This window comes from Vipera ursinii (genome assembly GCF_947247035.1).
Source record: "Vipera ursinii genome assembly, chromosome: 5".
NCBI lineage: Eukaryota > Metazoa > Chordata > Lepidosauria > Squamata > Viperidae > Vipera > Vipera ursinii.
In genome coordinates, this window is record NC_139518.1 from 90,948,512 (window position 1) to 90,966,631 (window position 18,120).

The following is an 18,120-nucleotide window of genomic DNA, read 5'->3' on the forward strand; positions in this document are numbered from 1 at the left end:
TTTATTTTATTAGATAAGTTTTGAATATGCTATTAAGACTTTTACAAACTTTTAAATTTAAATCTAAATTAGCAATTTTCTTTTCTTGGTGGTATGCTCATTTTAAATTATAGACTTTAGGAAACTATATTAACGTATTAAAATTTCACTAGATGTTAAAATATATCTTATTCATAAAAAGAATATTTAAGACTTGTTGGGCCCAATATATTGTGAGTAAATCATTGGACAATGAATCAATCAATCAATCAATATTTTTTTTAAATCTTAACTTCTTTGTAATGTCCTATTATTTTGAGAACCATTGAAATTGACAGATTATCCTTGCATTTCTTATTGTTAAAAGAAATTCCTGCAATTTTCTTCAATATTGAAAAGATAAATTTATGGCCGCAATTATTCAATAGATTGAAAACCTGTGATATATGAACACGTTACTTACAGATGTACATTAAATATAGATAATTCCAATGAAATTCTGTAACTGTTGAATATATTTTACATGCATATCTACATATATGAGAAGCCCTTATATATGTTATTCTTTTATTTTGAATTGCTTTTATTTCGTTTCCCTTTTTTTCTTCTTCTAGTGCTTTTTTTCTTTGCCTCAATTTATTAAATAATGGCAAATACTATTTTTTACAAAAAAAATTACAGTTCATATTTATATGCTTGTCTTTCTGAATGCATAGCAGATTACTATGCTATCTATTATCATTTTTCCAAGCACATATTATCCGACACACACATTACCTTGATTCTGCAGTTCATCCAAATCCATGAATCTGCTTGGGTGAGGATTAAAACCCATGGCTGCCTCTAGTTCCTTTTCCTGCTTCCTCTGGAAATCTTGCTCCTGGGCCCTTCTTGCTACTTCTTCTTGTAATTCATCTAGTTCACTTTTGGAAGACACAAGTATCTCCCCACCTTTACAGGGAAACCCCCCCAAAAAGTTTCATCTTATATTATATTTAATTACCACATTATTTACTTTCATAGTTTTCTGTGCTTCTTATAAGGTTAGTTTTGTTAAATGAACTGTGGCTAATAGAAATTTTGAGTCAAAAAATAGCTTCCAATAAAAGGTTTATCAAGGAGGTAAAAATAGTCTATATAGAGCGTGTGCAGTACTTCAAAATCCTACCTACCACCTTTTCTATTATACATAGTCTGGGAAAATATTTATTAGCAAGAGAGTCATGGCAGCTGGGCATAAAAAGGCTTTGCAATTAGTAAATTATTAGACTACAGTTGCAAGAAAAAGTATGTGAACCCTTTGGGATTACGTGGACTTTTGCATGAATTGGCTATAAAATGCGCTCTAAACGTCATGTAAGTCACAACAATAGAAAAACACAGTCTGCTTAAAATAATACTACATAAACATTAGCTGTTGTCATGTTTTAATTGAACATAAGATGGAAACATTCACAGTGCAGGGTGGAAAAAGTATGTGAACCTTTGGACTTAATAACTGGTTGACCCTCCTTTGGCAGCAATAACCTCAACCAAACGTTTCCTGTAGTTGCAGATCAGACCTGCACAACGATCTGGAGTAATTTTGGACCACTCCTCTTCACAAACCTGTTTCAGTGTAGCAATATTCTTGGGATGTCTGGTGTGAATCGCTCTCTTAAGGTCATGCCACAGCATTTCAATCGGGTTGAGGTCAGGACTCTGACTGGGCCACTCCAGAAGGCGTATTCTGTTCTGTTGAAGCCATTGTGTTGTTGAATTACTTGTATGCTTTGGGTCATTGTCCTGTTGCATCACCCATCCTCTGCGGAGCTTCAGTTGGTGGACAGATGGTCGTACGTTTTCCTGCAAAATGTCCTGATAAACTCTGGAATTCATTTTCCCATCAATGACAACAATCCGTCCAGGCCCTGAGGCAGCAAAGCAGCCCCAAACCACGATGCTCCCTCCGCCATGTTTTACAGTGGGGATGAGGTTTTGATGTTGGTGTGCTGTGCCTTTTTTTCTTCACACATAGTGTTGTGTGTTTTTCCCAAACAACTCAATTTTGGTTTCATCTGTCCACAGTATATTTTGCCAGTAGTGCTGTGGAACATCCAGGTGCTCTTTTTCAAACTTCAAACGTGCTGCAATATTTTTTTTGGACAGCAATGGCTTCCTCCGTGGTGTCCTCCCATGTACTCCATTCTTGTTTAATGTTTTCCTTATTGTAGATGTGTCAACAAAAATGTTAGCATGTGCAAGATTTCTGTAGGTCTTTAGCTGACACTCTAGGATTCTTCTTTACCTCAGTAAGCATTATGTGCTGTGCTCTTGCGGTCATTTTTACAGGATGACCACGCCTAGGGAGAGTAGCAACAGTGCTAAACTTTCTCCATTTGTAGACAGTCTGTCTTACCGTGGACACATGAACATCAAGGCTTTTGGAGATACTTTAGTAACCCTTTCCAGCTTCATGCAAGTCAACAATTCTTGATCATAGGTCTTCTGAGAGCTCTTTTCTGCGAGGCATGGTTCACATCAGACAGTGCTTCTTGAGACCAGTAAACCCAAAACAGGTGTGTGTTTTTAAAGGGCAGGACAGCTGTCAGCAACACATCCAATATCATCACACTGATTGGAGTCAAGGTTGGCTCACTCCTGGCTCCAATTAGCTCTTGGAGAAGTCATTAGGCTAGGGGTTCACATACTTTTTCCACCCTGCACTGTGAATGTTTACATGTTATGTTCAATTAAAACATGACAACAGCTAATGTTTGTGTAGTATTATTTTAAGCAGACTGTGTTTTTCTATTATTGTGACTTACATGACGTTTAGAGCGCATTTTATGGCCAATTCATGCAAAACTCCACGTAATCCCAAAGGGTTCACATACTTTTTCTTGCAACTGTACATATATTTATTGCAATTGCAATTAAATTGATATAAGTGCTTTGCTGTGACTTAACTAAAAGGAGCTATCCTTTTACCAATATTTGAACTCGGGATACATGCAAATACCTTCTTACACAGTTTAATTTTTTCACTGAGATATATCTGAGCTTCGTTTACATTCCTTCTTTCTTGAATTCCTTACCCATGAGTACAACCTATAAGTACAACTATTTGGAGTTATTATAGTCCTCTGAAATAGTTATGTCTGAGTGCATCTAAAAATTAACTCTTAAACTATATCTAAAAATTACCAAATTATAAATTATACATTTTGTATAAATAATACATTAGAAAAAACATGCATTTGCAAGATATCTAGATGGAAGCACTAAATATGAAAAGATGCCACTAGCGATGCCCAGTGGTATTTAATCTGGTGATCTTTCTTGGGATGAGACAATGTGTAAAACACAGAGTTTTAAGTTCAACTTTATAGGGGAACAACCTGTACAAAGGAGATTTACATGTGCCCATTCACTTGCTTAGCTCACTTTGCTATTTATTAAGAATCAATTATCTGGATCCATATTTTCCATATGGTTTCATCTTCTTCATGTTGCTGTTTATGTTGCTTCTTTCTCATCTAAAAAGCTCCAAATGCTATTGGTGTTTCTCATAAGGGAACTGGTCTAGCTCCCTACACATTTTGCCTCAGTTTTCTTTGCCTTTCCCAGCTACAGGTAGTTGTCCTACGACTATTCATTTAACCACCTTTACGACAGCACTGAAAAAAGTGAAAAGGCCAATCCTCACACTTACAATTGTCACAACATTCCTATTGGTACATGATCAAGATTTGGGCACTTGAACATATTTACTATGATTGCAGCATCTTGGGGTAACCATTTGCAATCTTCCCAGGGGGCTTCTGACTAGCAAAGTCATTGGGGGAAGCTGGATTCACTTAATGATCATTTACTTAATGATCTAGGTGATTCGCTTAACGACTGTGGCAAAATATTCATAAAATCAGGTATAAGTCACTTAGCAACTGCATCGCTTAGCAGTGGAAATTATAGTCACAATAGTGTTTGTAAATAAGTGGTACAGACCACCTGTCTTGTCATATTTTATTGGTGTGCTGTGAACTATACAGAGTTTAAAGTGCATTCCATGGGTTTTCATAAAGCATGGTCTTATGAGTAGTTTTACTAATGATATTGGTAGTTTCCTAGTGATTACTAGAATAGGCATTAACTTTTTTTTCTGGTACACACTGAGTTTGTATTGGGCTATCCACCATACATCCAAGGTCCTTTCCTGATCAGATGCCATCTCCTTCCTTCTGTTAACACAGGACAATGACCTAGAAAAAAAGGGGAGATCATAATATGATCCAGGATTGTAAGTATTTGGAGAATGATACCTTACCATTACCAAAGGAGTATTTATTTTTTGTCCTGCAGGTTACAGATGAGGCAGACTCTACTTCGAAGATGCTACTGCTATGTGATTTTGGAATATTATGCCAGGCAGGAATGACATCTCCAGTTCGTTTGATATGATAATCCCTTTAAAAAGAAAAAAAACTTTATTTTTTCATGAAACACTTTCACTTTTCTTTGTAAAGCAGCAATAAAAATCCTAAGTCTACTACTGTTACTTTATTTTGAAAAATTAAACATTTACATCATTATCCAATATGTATCTTTTCAAAAGTGAGTTTGGGATGTATAATAGATATATGATTAAAGAATTAATGATTCCTAACTTTCAGTGCCTGAACTTTGTTAACAGCTTACAATAATACTACTCTTATCCACAATGAATGCCAAGTAGAACTCCTGTCAACCATGGTGTTGAAACTAATTTTGCTTAGAGATGGCATCTGAGAGACAGTGTATGATCACTCTGTCTTTCTACATTGTGTGCACAAGAATTAGGCAAGTATTTTGACCATATCATCATTATCATGCATATTTTCCACCTCCAAGCTGTATAAACTTGAATGCTTAGTGTATATAAGCATATCAGGTGATGTGTATTTGTGTAATGAGGGAGGGTGTGGCTTAAGGAGATCAACACCATATATCAAGGTATGCATAATTATTAGGCAGCTTCTGTTCCTCAGGCAAAATGGGCCAAAAAAGAGATTTAACTGACTCTGAAAAGTCAAAAATTGTAAAAAGTCAGAGGGATGCAGCATTCTTGAAATTGCTAACATATTGTGGGTTGTGATCATAGAACCATCAAGTGCTTTATTGCAAATAGTCAACAGGCTTGCAATGTGTTGGGGAAAAAAGACACACATTAACTGCCAAAGATTTGAGAAGAATCAAACTAAAGCTACCAGCAACCCATTGTCCTCCAGTACTATCATATTCCAGAACTGCAACCTACCTGGAAGTACTAGGTGTTCAGTGCTCAGAGACACGGCCAAGGTAAGGAAGGCTGAAAATTGACCACCACTGAATGAGACACATAAGTTGAAACGGCAAGACTGGGCCAAGAAATATCTGAAGACAGAATTTTCAAAGGTTTTATGGACCGATGAGATGACAGTGACTCTTGATGACCACATGGATAGCCCTGTAGTTGGATCAATAATGGGCACAGAGCTCCACTTCAACTCAGATGCCAGCAAGGTGGAGGTGGGGTACTGGTATAGGGTGGTATTAATAAAGATGAGCTTTTCGGGTTGAAGCAATGGTATAGGAAAAAGTCTGCATCTTTCAAGACCATGATTTTTATGTAGGACAATGCTCCATCACATGCATCAAAGTACTCCACTACATGGCTAGCTAGTAAAGGCCTTAAAGATGAAAGAATAATGACATGGCCCCCTTCCTCAGCTGACCTAAACTCTATTGAGAACTTGTGGGCCCTTCTGAAATGGAAGATTTATGGTGAAGGAAAACAGTACACTTCTCTGAATAGTGTCTAAGAGGCTGTGGTTGCTGCTGCTGCACAAAACGTTGATCATCAGTAGATCAACTGACAGATTCCATGAAAGGAAGGCTTATGACTGTTATTGAAAAGAAGGGTGGCTATATTAGTCACTGATATTTTTTTTGAAATATCAGAAATGTTTATTTGTACATTTTGAGTTGTTTGTTTATTATTTTCACTTTAACAGATGTAAATAGACAAATGAGATAGGCAAATTTTCATTTGCATAATAATTGCATAATTCTGTGCACTAATAGTTGCCCAGATCTCGCCTTGACTTCCCTACTGTCACTGACCCCTAATAAAAAGTATCCTTTTGAGACAATGCCTGTTTCAAGAGTTCTGCTTTCTTGGGTAGTTAGTTGAAGTGGGCCCTTACATTTGATCTCCACTTTCAATCTTATGAAAATGAAGGTGTTCAGATGTTTTCTACCTGGCAAGTGTGGCAGAGGAAGACATACAGAACTCTTGGAAAGGGGCATTCTGAGCACTCAATAACTGCTTCCTTCTTAAAGAGAACTGAAGGAAAAAAATGGCTATGGCAAAGGGGTCTACCAAATCAAATCCAACTAAAAGCTTGGTTGACTATCCCACAATTAATAAGTGAGATGATTTCTTATTTTAACTACTGGCCAGGGACAATAATATCTCCAAATTCTGGTGCTAAAATATACATATTCTATACTGCGGTCTACTGTAATCTCTTGGAGTTCAGTTGGACAGCATCAATAGATAGCATCCATTTTATTTCTGGCTTTTCAATGCTACATGTGTTATATTAAATTGACCATAATGTGTTCATTTAATGGGTATCTTAGTTCTGCTTTATTATATTGCCAAGTGTTTTTGTTTTATATTAATCAAATATTCACTATGTACAGTTTTTAATGCAGATGCTGTTGACATTATTGCTCTTTTATAAATTCTCTTAGGTCACTGTTTCCCCAAACTGGATGATTTTGTGATGTGTGGACTTCAACTGCCAGAATTCCACAACCAATATAGCCATTGCTAAGAACTACAGGAGATAAGATCCACATATCTCAAAGGCATATGGAGTGAAGCTTGCCAATAATCCTTTTAACCAGGTTGATTTAAAATGGCTTCTAAGAATTAGTGGAGTCAGATTCACTGAGAAGAAAGCTAATATTAATACATTTTACAGTTCCAGTGCTGCCTATAAGTTCGATGATTTATTTATTTTTATTTTTATTCCATTTATATCCCGCCCTTCTCTGAAGACTCAGGGCGGCTTACAAGCTTAGCAGTAGCCTTCATTCTATGTATATGCCTGCTTATTAGGGCTTTCATACACCCCCCAAGCGGCATTATTACAAAGTCAGCTTAATTGCCCCCAACAATCTGGGTCCTCAGAAGATGATCTTCTGTTCAGGAAGTTTAAGAGATACAGTGGATATAAAAAGTCCACACACCCCTGTTAAAATGTCAGGTTTTTGAAATGTAAAAAACTAGATAAAGATAAATCTCATCAGAATTTTTCCATCTTAATATAATATATAATCTGTAGAATTCAACTGAAAAACAAACTAAAATCTTTTAGGGGGAAAAATAAAACAACTCACAATAACATAACAGTATAAGCATGCACACTGTCTTATAAGTGGGCTTGTTCAGAATTAACTAATCATATTCAAACTGATGTTAAATAGTAGTCAGTACATATCTGCCATCAAATAAAATGTTTCTGCTCAAGCCCATATAAAGTTCTAGTAGGATTTTTCTGACATTTTACTCAGTTGCCTCTTACAGCAAAAGCCATGTTATGGCCATTAAAGGGTTGTTGGAAGGATATCACCAGGATACAAAAAGAATCTCCAAAGCATTAGATATATATCATGGAGCTTAGTGAAGTCAGAAAATATGCACAACAGTGACATCACCAAGAACTGGATGGCCCTTCAAAATCAATGAAAAAACAAGAAGAAAACTGGTCAGAGGCCTACAGCAACATTAAACAAGCTGTAACAACCCACTTCAATCTACATCTTAAGAAGACAGAACTCTTGGAAATATTTTCTTCCAACAGGAATCTTTATTAAGATAAATTGATTGCAGGCATGCTAGACAGGATCTGGGGAACCCTCCCCACTATTCAATGTTTTAAAGTGTTCCCAAGCAGCCCCCACCCCACCTGCAGTTCTTCCCGCCAATCCAAACTGGCAGATTGCTAGGTGTTACTTCAGTACAGATAACAACAGTCTGGCTCCCTCAGCGTTTTCATCCAATTCTCTTATTGCCCCAACTCCAAGTGTTGCATCTTTCCCCCTCCCCTTTTCCCCCACTGCGTAAAGAGAAGAACTTCAGAGGCATAGGATGAAAGGCAGATGGCTACATTGTTTTGTTAACAGATCTGAAGTGAATCAACAAAAGGTTACTTTGTAGTGAAGACAGGAAGTAAAAGTAGTAAACTCCCCATGCATACCCCCTCCCCCTTTTTAGTGTGACAGAATCCAGGAAACAGTAATGATTGGTTTTTTAAATCAGAGAAGATAGATAGAAATGAAATATAACTGGATTCTGACACAAGCTGTAGAAATTTCTGGCAAATATGTATACTACATGTGATAACAATTTCCTGTATTTTTCATATGAGTGGGCTGTGGGATAGGGTGACAAGATGGAAGACTTTTCTTGGGAACTCTAACTACATTTTGCAAAAACCTACATCGAGTCTGACAAAAGCAAATGGGAAAAAGTGTTATGGCTTAATGAGACCAAGGCTGAACTTTTTGTCATAATTCCAAAAAATATGTCTGTAATACTGCACATCACCATAAATACACCATGCCCACAATGAAGCATGGTGTCGTCAGTATTATCTTTGGGGATGTTTTCAGCTGGAACTGGGGCTTTAGTCAAGATGGAAGGAATTATGAACAGTTCCAAATATCAGTCACTTTTGGAACAAACCCTACAGGCCTCTGCTAAAATGCTGAAAATGAATTTCATCTTTCAACATGACAACGACCCAAAGCATATCTCCCCATCAACAATAAAACATCTGGCTTCCGGTTCCGGTTTTCGGCACGACCAGACACGTGAAGGAATGTTCCCTACATAGTCTGGATTTCTTCATCGGGGGACCCCTGTAAAGGGGTTGAAAGTCGCCATGGAGGGGTGATGAGCAGGGGAGAGGTCTCTCCAGTCAGCGGTAGAAGGGCGGCGGCCATCCCGTTGGCTTGGAGCAACTCTCAGAACCAACGAAGAAAGGATCGGCCATTCCCATGGCCCATCATTTCAGCCGTTTCCTGCCGAAGCCAAAATTACAACAAAGCACTAGAAAGCACTTGAAAACTGGGTGAGAATTGCCTTCTTCCTTTCCTAATTGCCTACTTTTTCCTGCCAAAAGCTCCTTGAATTTGCTTCCCCAAGCGAGGAGAGTTTTTTCCCCCCACCCTCCTTAAGGGCTGCCTTTGATCACGCCGGGAGAAAAAAAGAAAACCTTGAACAGAATAATACTATTTAATTTGACTTATTTCCTTTCTATTTTTGGTGACCCAAAACTTCTATCCTTACAGAAACTGGCTATTCTGTCTATTTGGTTAAAAAAAGGGAGAAAAGAGAGAAAAGAACTACTTAAAAGTTACTTAAAAGTACTCAAAACTGATAAATTTACTCTGTCTGAAAAAGATTTTAAGTATGCTGGGGACATCTTGTGGCCTTTTTGGCAAATAAACCTGTTTATTTTGGAACTGCCCTTGACATCATCAGCTAAAGATAAAAACCTGAAACAGCTGGAGGTGAACTCAAGGCTTGTGGAGGTGAATATTTACATTTACATTTTAAAATTAGCCTGCACTAAGGACTATTTACCACTACTTCAAAATGGAGACTGATCAGCCACAAACCTCGCTTGACTTTAAGCCTTGGTGGAGCAGTGGGCTAATGCCTCCTTAAGTAACACCAGCTGCCTGCAATTAGTGCAGGTTCGCATCCCACCAGGCTCAAGGTTGACTCAGCCTTCCATCCTTCCGAGGTAGGTAAAATGAGGACCCAGATTGTTGGGGGCAATAAGCTGACTTTGTAATAATGCCGCTTGGGGTGTGTGTGAAAGCCCTAATAAGCAGGCATATACATAGAATGAAGGCTACTGCTAAGCTTGTAAGCCGCCCTGAGTCTTCGGAGAAGGGCGGGATATAAATGGAATTTAAAAAATTAAAAAAAATATATTAGAAACAATCCATAAAGTTTCTGAGATGTTTATTTCCAGGCTGGAAAATTTAGGTGCCAACTCCAATTTATGAGCTGTAACCAAGACTTCAACTAAAGAATTTACAACTCAGAATATGACAAAACTGGAACAAATTACTACTGAGACAGAGGAACACAAGGTACAACAAGATATTGAAAAAACTAATACAAAAAAATTGACTCTATCCAAAGAACCGACAACTCTAAAAAGTACAAGGAACTATCACTATGGCAAATAACCTTAAGGACCAACAACAAACTATGGGAAAACTTAATACTTAACTTTTGACTCCATCAAAAGAGCCTATAACTTTAGAAGTACACTATGTGCAAGATAGTGATGCTAACATAGAGGATGTGGAAGATCAACAAAGACAGTTTCCTGAAAGCGTGGATAGCCAAGCACTAATTATAAAACTGGATAAGACTCTCTACTTAAAGCAGATGAACCCAGACGGAAGAGGAATCCAGACCGAACTGAAGATAAAGTTTTTAGAGCAAATACAGAGACTAGAACTAACAGGGAAACAACATAATTATTACAAATGGTTTGGTTTGGTCTCCTTCGATTCAAATAATATGTATTGGAGCGAAGGGAGACCTATCTGGCAATTTAAAGGCCTTGGTCTGGAAACCTGATTGGCAAAAAAAGAAAGCCAGAGTTAGATTTAAAAAGTGAGTTCTTAGAGAACCATTAAAGGCTATCTTTTTAGTAATCAGTGATCTATCAGGATCTAAAATAGAAAATGTTTATGAGATAGAACTAGAATGTGTTTATGTATCTATTAGTCTTATTTTAGACATTATACCGTAATTTGTGCACTGACATAATGGAAATTTGGTTTATAGATCCCACGTTTGATGTTAAAAGATGTTTGATTATTCTATTTAAGAATTAAGAATTAGCTAAAATTTAAAACAGAATCTGGTTGTGTATAAATAGTTGTAGATTGATAAACATAGGCTGTGGTCCTGTCAGTAACGTGTGATGTATTAGGATGTGAAACAGACAATGTTTATTAGGTAGAACATAGCTACTCAGCCACTGTGTACATGTTAGATGCTATAGTTTTTGCTGTAATGAAATAAGGGAAATTTGGGTTGTGAATATTATTTGGGATGTTAAAGGCTAAATTTGAATAATATAATTAAAATCAAAATTAGGTAAAATTTAATAACAGGACATAAATATATCTCAATGAAATTGAATTGACAAATTTTTAACTGACCATGCTATTTCTAGAAATTTATTACAGTAGTTTAAACTAGTTGTATGAAATGTTAAGGGAAATTGAGGAGGATGTTTTGATAATGTAAGCTGAATTATATACTGAAAACTCTGTTACTGAATCTCTGATTACCCAGTCACCATGATGCTTTCTAAATATGCAGATTTGAACTGAAAAACCAATAAAATTTGTTTTAAAAAAAAACAATAAAACATCTAAGAGCCCAGAGCCCAGACTTGAATGCAATTGAAACTCTGTAGGATGACCTGAAAACGGAATGGGACAACTTGGTGCAACCAACTTGCTACAGCCAACTTGCTTTGGGACAACTCGCTGTGGGATAATTCAACAATTCAAGTATTTAAAATAATTAATATAATATGTCATTTACATTTCATTTTGTCCCTCCTTTTGCATTCTTTTTAAAATGATTCTATTCCACCATTTCTTTGATATTAGTATAACTCTTGTCCTTCAACGAGTTGTCCTGCAGCAAGTTGGCCATGACAAGTTGTCCCACAGTGTGTTGGCTGCAATGAGTTGCCTGTGGCAAGTTGGCCATGATGATTTGGCTGCGTTGAGTTGTCCTACCTGAGTTGTCCCACCTGAAAAGGACTGTGCACAGGAAATACCCTCGCAATTTGACAGATTTGGAGTGCTTTTGCAAAGAAGAGTAAGTGATTTATCTTGGTCTGATTTTTTTTTGCTAGGTATTTTAGACTTTTTATATCCACTGTAAAAGGCCACCCATCCAAGCTTGGCTGCATGGTGAAGGAAGGGAGTAACATCTCCATTGAGCCTCTTCAGAATTTCCAAGTATGTCCTCTTTTCTTTCTCTATTCTTGTTTTAGCAATCTCTGTTCTTCAAATAGAGCAAAAACTTCTCACTCACGCCAGATGGAGCTGAGAGAAAAAGGTTCTTTCTTCTTTACCAGAAAGCTGATTTAAGAAGGATTCCCCAAGACTTGGGCAAAAGTTTTAAAATTGATCTTTTCCATCTGCTCAATCTTTGGTAAATGAGAACAGAAGATTTTATTACATAAAATTATTCACTCATAAAATTATGGGGTTAGAAGGAATCTCAAGGGTCATGTACATTAGTTAACATTCTCTGAAGCAGCATCATATTTTTGGAGAAAGGAGCAAATGTTTTTCTACTTCCCTGCAGTAAGTAGAAAATACAGCCCCCAAATAGCTCAAATGAAAGAAGATAAAGAAGGCTAAACATGTGACAATTGAGACGATATAGGTTCTCCTGCTTGAACAGAGAGCTGGACTAGAAGACCTCCAAGGTCCCTTCCAGCTCTATTCTATTCTATTCTTGCTTTTGTACAACAAAAGAAACAAGACTGAAAAGGCAGAGTGCCCCTCCCCTGCTTGCTTAGAAATGGGACAATATAAGTTCTTCAATGCATGGGCCTGATATTGCTGTTAAAAAAGGTAGAAAATACATGCCTATGAAGTGCAAATGAAGTTCTTAATTTGTTCTAATTTTTAAAGTTTTGTTCAATAATTTTAAGGTTGTTTTTAATAATTCCTCATTTCACAGTAAAATAATGAAGATACTTAAAAATAATGTTAGAAAAATTAAAATACATTTTAATGAAACATACCTAGAGATATTTGAGCTCTCTGACAAAGGCATATCCAGACTGACTGGACTGTTGCTATTGCGATCACTGCTTTCATACCCAGATTCCATCCTTTGGATCAGACGAGGATGCTGATCCATCATGTGATGTGCACCACGCCCTAAATTCCAGTGCTTATACCTGTTGGACCACCTTGGTTTTATTTCACATGCTGGCTCCTTTAGCTTATCTTCTATAAATTCTTTGGCTGACAAACAAAATATTATATGAAAGAAAAGTTAAATGTAATTCTTTCACTTAGTTCAGTTTTTGGAAGTACAAACTTCAGCCCCAGAAGCTCACTGGCTGATTTTGGACCTTCACTTCTAGACAGCCAATTTACCTCCCAAGGCTGATGTTTTGAGTTAAATTGCAGGAGAGAGTTCTACATGCACACCTTGTGTTTGTGAAAAAAAGGAGGGCTATAAAATAATTGAATAAACAAACAAATGTTTGCTGCAAAAACCTGATACCATTCTGCTCTATAGTATTGCATCTTAAATCCATAACTAGATTCACAATATTAGGCTATAATGCAGCTTACCTATATTTAATTTTACACAATAAAAATACTGATTCAAAAGGCAGATTTAAATCTTTCCTGATGATATATATCCACTTTTTCTCATCCTTGCAAAAATCTATTCAAATTGGCTTCCAAAGCTTTCTTAAAACTCCTCAAATTTTCCTTATCTTTTTATCTTATTGACATACTGCTAGACAGACATTTATCCAAACTTAATCTAGATACCTCCCTTTTACAGGGGTCAACTTAAAACTTAATTAACATTCTTTGCACAGGTAGATCTTTTTATGTCTTTAAATTAATACATTTTAATGCGTGTAGGTTTATCCAATTTCACTATTTTTGCAGAAGAAACACACATTCTGTGATTTGTTGGAACCAATTACCTAGCAGTGGTAGACTCTATTTCACTGGCTATTACTCAGGCTAAACTATCATCTGTTTGGGATATTTTAATATGGATATATGCACTGAGTAGTTTACTTGATGGTTAAAATGGCCCTTCCAGTTTGCTGATTATAGTTCATTAATCTCACATCAAATGCAGTCAATAAAAGTAAAAAAATCTTTTCTTTTCTTTCTTGTTTTGCATACAAAAAATATCACAAAGAAAACAGATGTAGGACCTTTGGAATCATTTTAACACATACTTCTCATCCATGTTATTTTATTTTACTATTTATTTTATTTCAAAAAGTCAGAGCACCAAAACACAATTGAATATTTAATGTTAACCATTAAATATCATTCAACACCACGTATTTTTTCTGTTTACTGATGCATAGGAAAAAAAATTGTTTGGATAGTATCAATGACTCTCAATAAACAGTATATATTCCATTCTATTCTGTATTACATATCTTGCTCATTTTTACCTGCATCTTCTGCAAAGGGACTGAGTTGGGTGTAGCCACTTTGTTTTCTCTTTTCTTTACTGAAGATGCTGTCTATATTTAACGACTCTCGTTTGGGTCTCCAAGGTGGGCGGTACTTGCTAGAAGAACTTGACTTTGATTCACTACTGTTGCTCTCTATTTCCCAGTCTTGAGACTGAATGGTCAAAGTTCTGGGTAGTGACTGGATTTCAGTCTGATTCTTCCCATGAGGGGAGCCCTGGTGTGTCTGTGAAGTCCTGCTGTGGATCATGTTGCTAACCGTCTCTTTAATTTCCCTTAGTTTGCTAGTACCACTCAACATTTTAGAGGCAGTTCTGGGGACCTGTTTCTCCTTCAGTGTCTCTCCTATGTTTTAAGAACAGAAGAACACTATGTAAAAAACATAAATATCCTCAGTAGACTATTTTCATGAAATTTCTGAACTGTTACAGTCCAAAAAGCAATCCAGTCCCAACTTTGACATACACAAATAAGAATCATTTTTACCTTCACTATGATATCCAGATGGCTGTGCTTCATCCCCCTTCTTTCTAGACCTGTTGTTATTTCTCTTACGGTCTGCCAGAGAACTCTTTTTGGAAGTATGTCTCTGACTGCATTCACTATCAGTCAGGTGACCTGAAAGATGTAAAACACATTACAAATTATAGTTCAGCATTTTTTTAAAATAAAAGCTTTGTTCATTCTCACAGACTTTATATATAAAAACTATCCATTGTTTGAAAATGAGTTTTTAAAAAACAGTCCTAGCTTTATTTTATATGTAAAGTTTTTTAATCAAACTAATATTGATTTCTAGAAATTCTACAGAAAACCTACAGGAATTGAAAGCAGGATATTGCTTTCATTCAGCACCATACACTACAGACCCTTTAAAACAGCCTTTCTCAACTTCTTTACCCTGGAAGGCAATTTATATTAAATTAGAATGCACACACTAAAATTATGTCCAAACATGATAATTCTAAAATTAAAAATAAAGTGATAATATCTACAATTTAAATGAATTACAATTACATAGAATGCATTGCAGAGAATTGGCCTGCCAGGGTCCAATGTTGTTGCATGAAACCTAGCTATAGGTGCTGTAACAAAAGATAACTCATTTATGATCAGTATCTGGGCAAGGGCTGAATCTGGGCAACCAGGATATCTACTAATCAGAAGTAGGAAGAATCTGGTTCTGATTTCTCTGTAAAAGGAGAAACAAAGAAAAACAAGTTCTGGAATTTCCACCTCTCCAGAATCACAGCAGTAAAGCCTTTCAGCCAATGGTACTATTGTATCTTTAGCATCCAATATGCAGAGGAGAGACATGGTATCAGACAAGAGAGAAAGTTTTCTGATGGCTAGGTGTTTCTACCTGCATATGGTAGCTGGCAGCAGTGACAATATATCTGTAGTGTACTGGCGACAGAATAAAATCAGCTCCGGGGCCCTTCTCCCTCCTGAGTTAGCCAATAATGATCTTAATTGTAGATGCAGATACTGAGAACCACTCAAGTAAGTCCTCATCCTTACAATGAGGGATCTCCATCCATCCTCTGAAAATGTAATTCCCAGGGTTTAGGAGGTATATGAGGATCTAATGGGGTAGAAGCTCTGGAAACCTGATATTAGGTGCCAGAAAAGAGTAGTGTTTTTTTCCACTGCTTCAGTAAATCATTCCCAGGTGGTCCTTACATCTTTCTTTCTTTTTTTAAAGCCACTAGTTGTTTATATTGTTTTTTTCAGGGTGATAACATATTGTTGTCACCTATCTCAGATTTATAAAAGTGATAAGTTGGGGTAAGGGCATTCTTAGCTTCAACACAATTCTTATCAAATTATGGCTTTGATGAAATTGAAGGCCACTTAGCCTTCAGAAATTGGGATTGTAAACCAATAAAGGCTGTAGCTCTTGCACTAGAATTTTGCATAGATCCAAAGGATCTTGACTGAGGTTGGCTGACATGAGGGCCGACTGATACTTCTCCCAGTGCCCTCTTCATCTTTTGGTTAAGCTGCAGGATCCATTTGGCATGACATCTTGCTTGACCTGCTGGAGAAGTTGAAGGAATGAAATGAGCCTCCAGGTACATCCAATATTATAGGGTACCCGGTTCATAGTAATTAGCATGTAATCAAGGTATTTGTTCCAATCCTTGACAGAAATGTGAATTTGCTTAGATAATCTACTACAAAAGAATTATGTAGTATAAGAAGAAATTTATTTCTAAACTACACAAACCATGTTTTACAATGTTTATAACTACAGCAAAACAGCATGTAAAGAATTCCTTCCACTGCATGCCTTTTTTTCCCCAGTCAACATGTCTTATAGAACCCGGAGACTTCTCTTGGAACCCTAGGATCTTGCAGAACTCCAGTTGGGGGAGGCTGGCCTAAACAATGCAGTGTCCACAGACCTACTTTCATTTATTATTTTTTACTGTTCTTCTTGGATCCATCATCTATTCCTGATACAAGGAGGAACATTCCATATTAGCACAATTTTTCTATTTGTACTTCACATTTTTAGCAATTGACATATTGTCAACATCCAGCTCGAGAATTAAAATAAAACTGCATGTTCATTCCGTTTCCAAAAATCATACTGTTTATTGAATACACGGCATGGTAATGTTGAAGCAAAGCTAACTCTGAGGTATTCAGACACCAATTCATAGAATTAAATAATAATTTCTCTGGCCAAACCACCAACCTCTCACGCAGTCCATGTAAACAATTTCATTTTGTTATGGAAACTGTTTGCTTCCTCTCCAAACCTGCTGCGGTGTCCTTAGAAAGGTTTTAGGCTCTCATGGCCTTCAGTGGAATCATAAAGGTTTCATTTCTCCATCTAACCCATTCTAAAGCAACACCTTCCCCCCCAACCATAACCCTAACCCTAACCCTAACCCCTAACCCTTGTTTTTGCCAACATCCCAGCGAGTTTATTCTCATGAATTCTATGATTTTCATCCTAAATTTAAAAGAAAAAGATTACCTGTGTCCCTGCTGCTTTGCGAAACCACATCATTTTCCACATTATAAATGATAGTTCCTTGAGAATCAGAAGAAAAGTGGCTGACCATAGATTCATGGTGGGAATGTTTATGCAGATAACTGTCTGTAGAAGAATCTGTTCTACTGTCGCTTGAGATAGAAGGTTCACGTCCTATTAAAAAATAGTGAACATTAGAATTGAGAAAATGAGAAAAAATATTAACACAATTACGGTCAATACATTTCTTCACTCCTAGGACGATAAAAGTTGCTCAATGAGCACTAAAAGGCTGCATCTCTACGTGTACATCTTGCAATCCATCTCCGTCATCCTTCTGTATACATACATTCAACCACCTAATAGATTTTTTTGTCAGCAATCTGAAGGTAATGTCGAGAAAAAGGGCCAAACTATAAGTTATTTCTTTCCTCTCCACAGCAATACTGTGTCACTTCCAGCAATTCTGACTATCAGAAGAAATAAGAAATCCATACAATCAGCATTTGCCCTGAGACTTCACTCTTTCTCTTAGAGACCAAAGCTGGAAGGGAGGACTGAAGTGAAGAGACTTGCATCTCCAGACATTACAGATAGGGACAGCAGATATTTAGCAGGCAATTCAATAGCCTTCATCATATAGCATCGTACCAGAATGCAAAAATGGATATACAAGCAGATAAGAGAAACATTTGTTGTAAAAAAAATTCAGAATCTCCAGGGGTGTTATTTGGCCAAGAGGACACCAACCTTTCCACCTTGGTGACCTGGCGCACAGGGTGGGAGGCATCTGAGTGGCAGGTGCACGCACATGCGCACAGCTCTATCGGTGCAGAC

General features: G+C 36.8%; 1 protein-coding gene across 10 annotated transcripts in view; it reads right to left on the reverse strand.

The window, feature by feature from the left end:
• The window catches only part of USP54 (ubiquitin specific peptidase 54), a 158,955-nt gene that overhangs the window by 41,641 nt on the left and 99,194 nt on the right, over nt 1-18,120 (reverse strand). For 9 of the 10 annotated variants that reach the window (XR_014492701.1, XR_014492702.1, XR_014492703.1 and 6 more), the window contains exons 11-16: nt 17,287-17,457; nt 14,784-14,915; nt 14,277-14,642; nt 12,858-13,083; nt 4,286-4,425; nt 757-930 (exon numbers count right to left, since the gene is read on the reverse strand). Coding sequence is in view for 6 of the 10 variants with exons in the window: in XM_083364159.1 (XP_083220285.1) it covers nt 757-930; nt 4,286-4,425; nt 12,858-13,083; nt 14,277-14,642; nt 14,784-14,915; nt 17,287-17,457 (1,209 nt within the window). In the remaining 4 variants the exon portion in view is untranslated. Of the gene's footprint in view, nt 1-756; nt 931-4,131; nt 4,426-12,857; nt 13,084-14,276; nt 14,643-14,783; nt 14,916-17,286; nt 17,458-18,120 lie in introns of those variants that run through there. The other variant, XR_014492704.1, reaches the window with a different exon arrangement.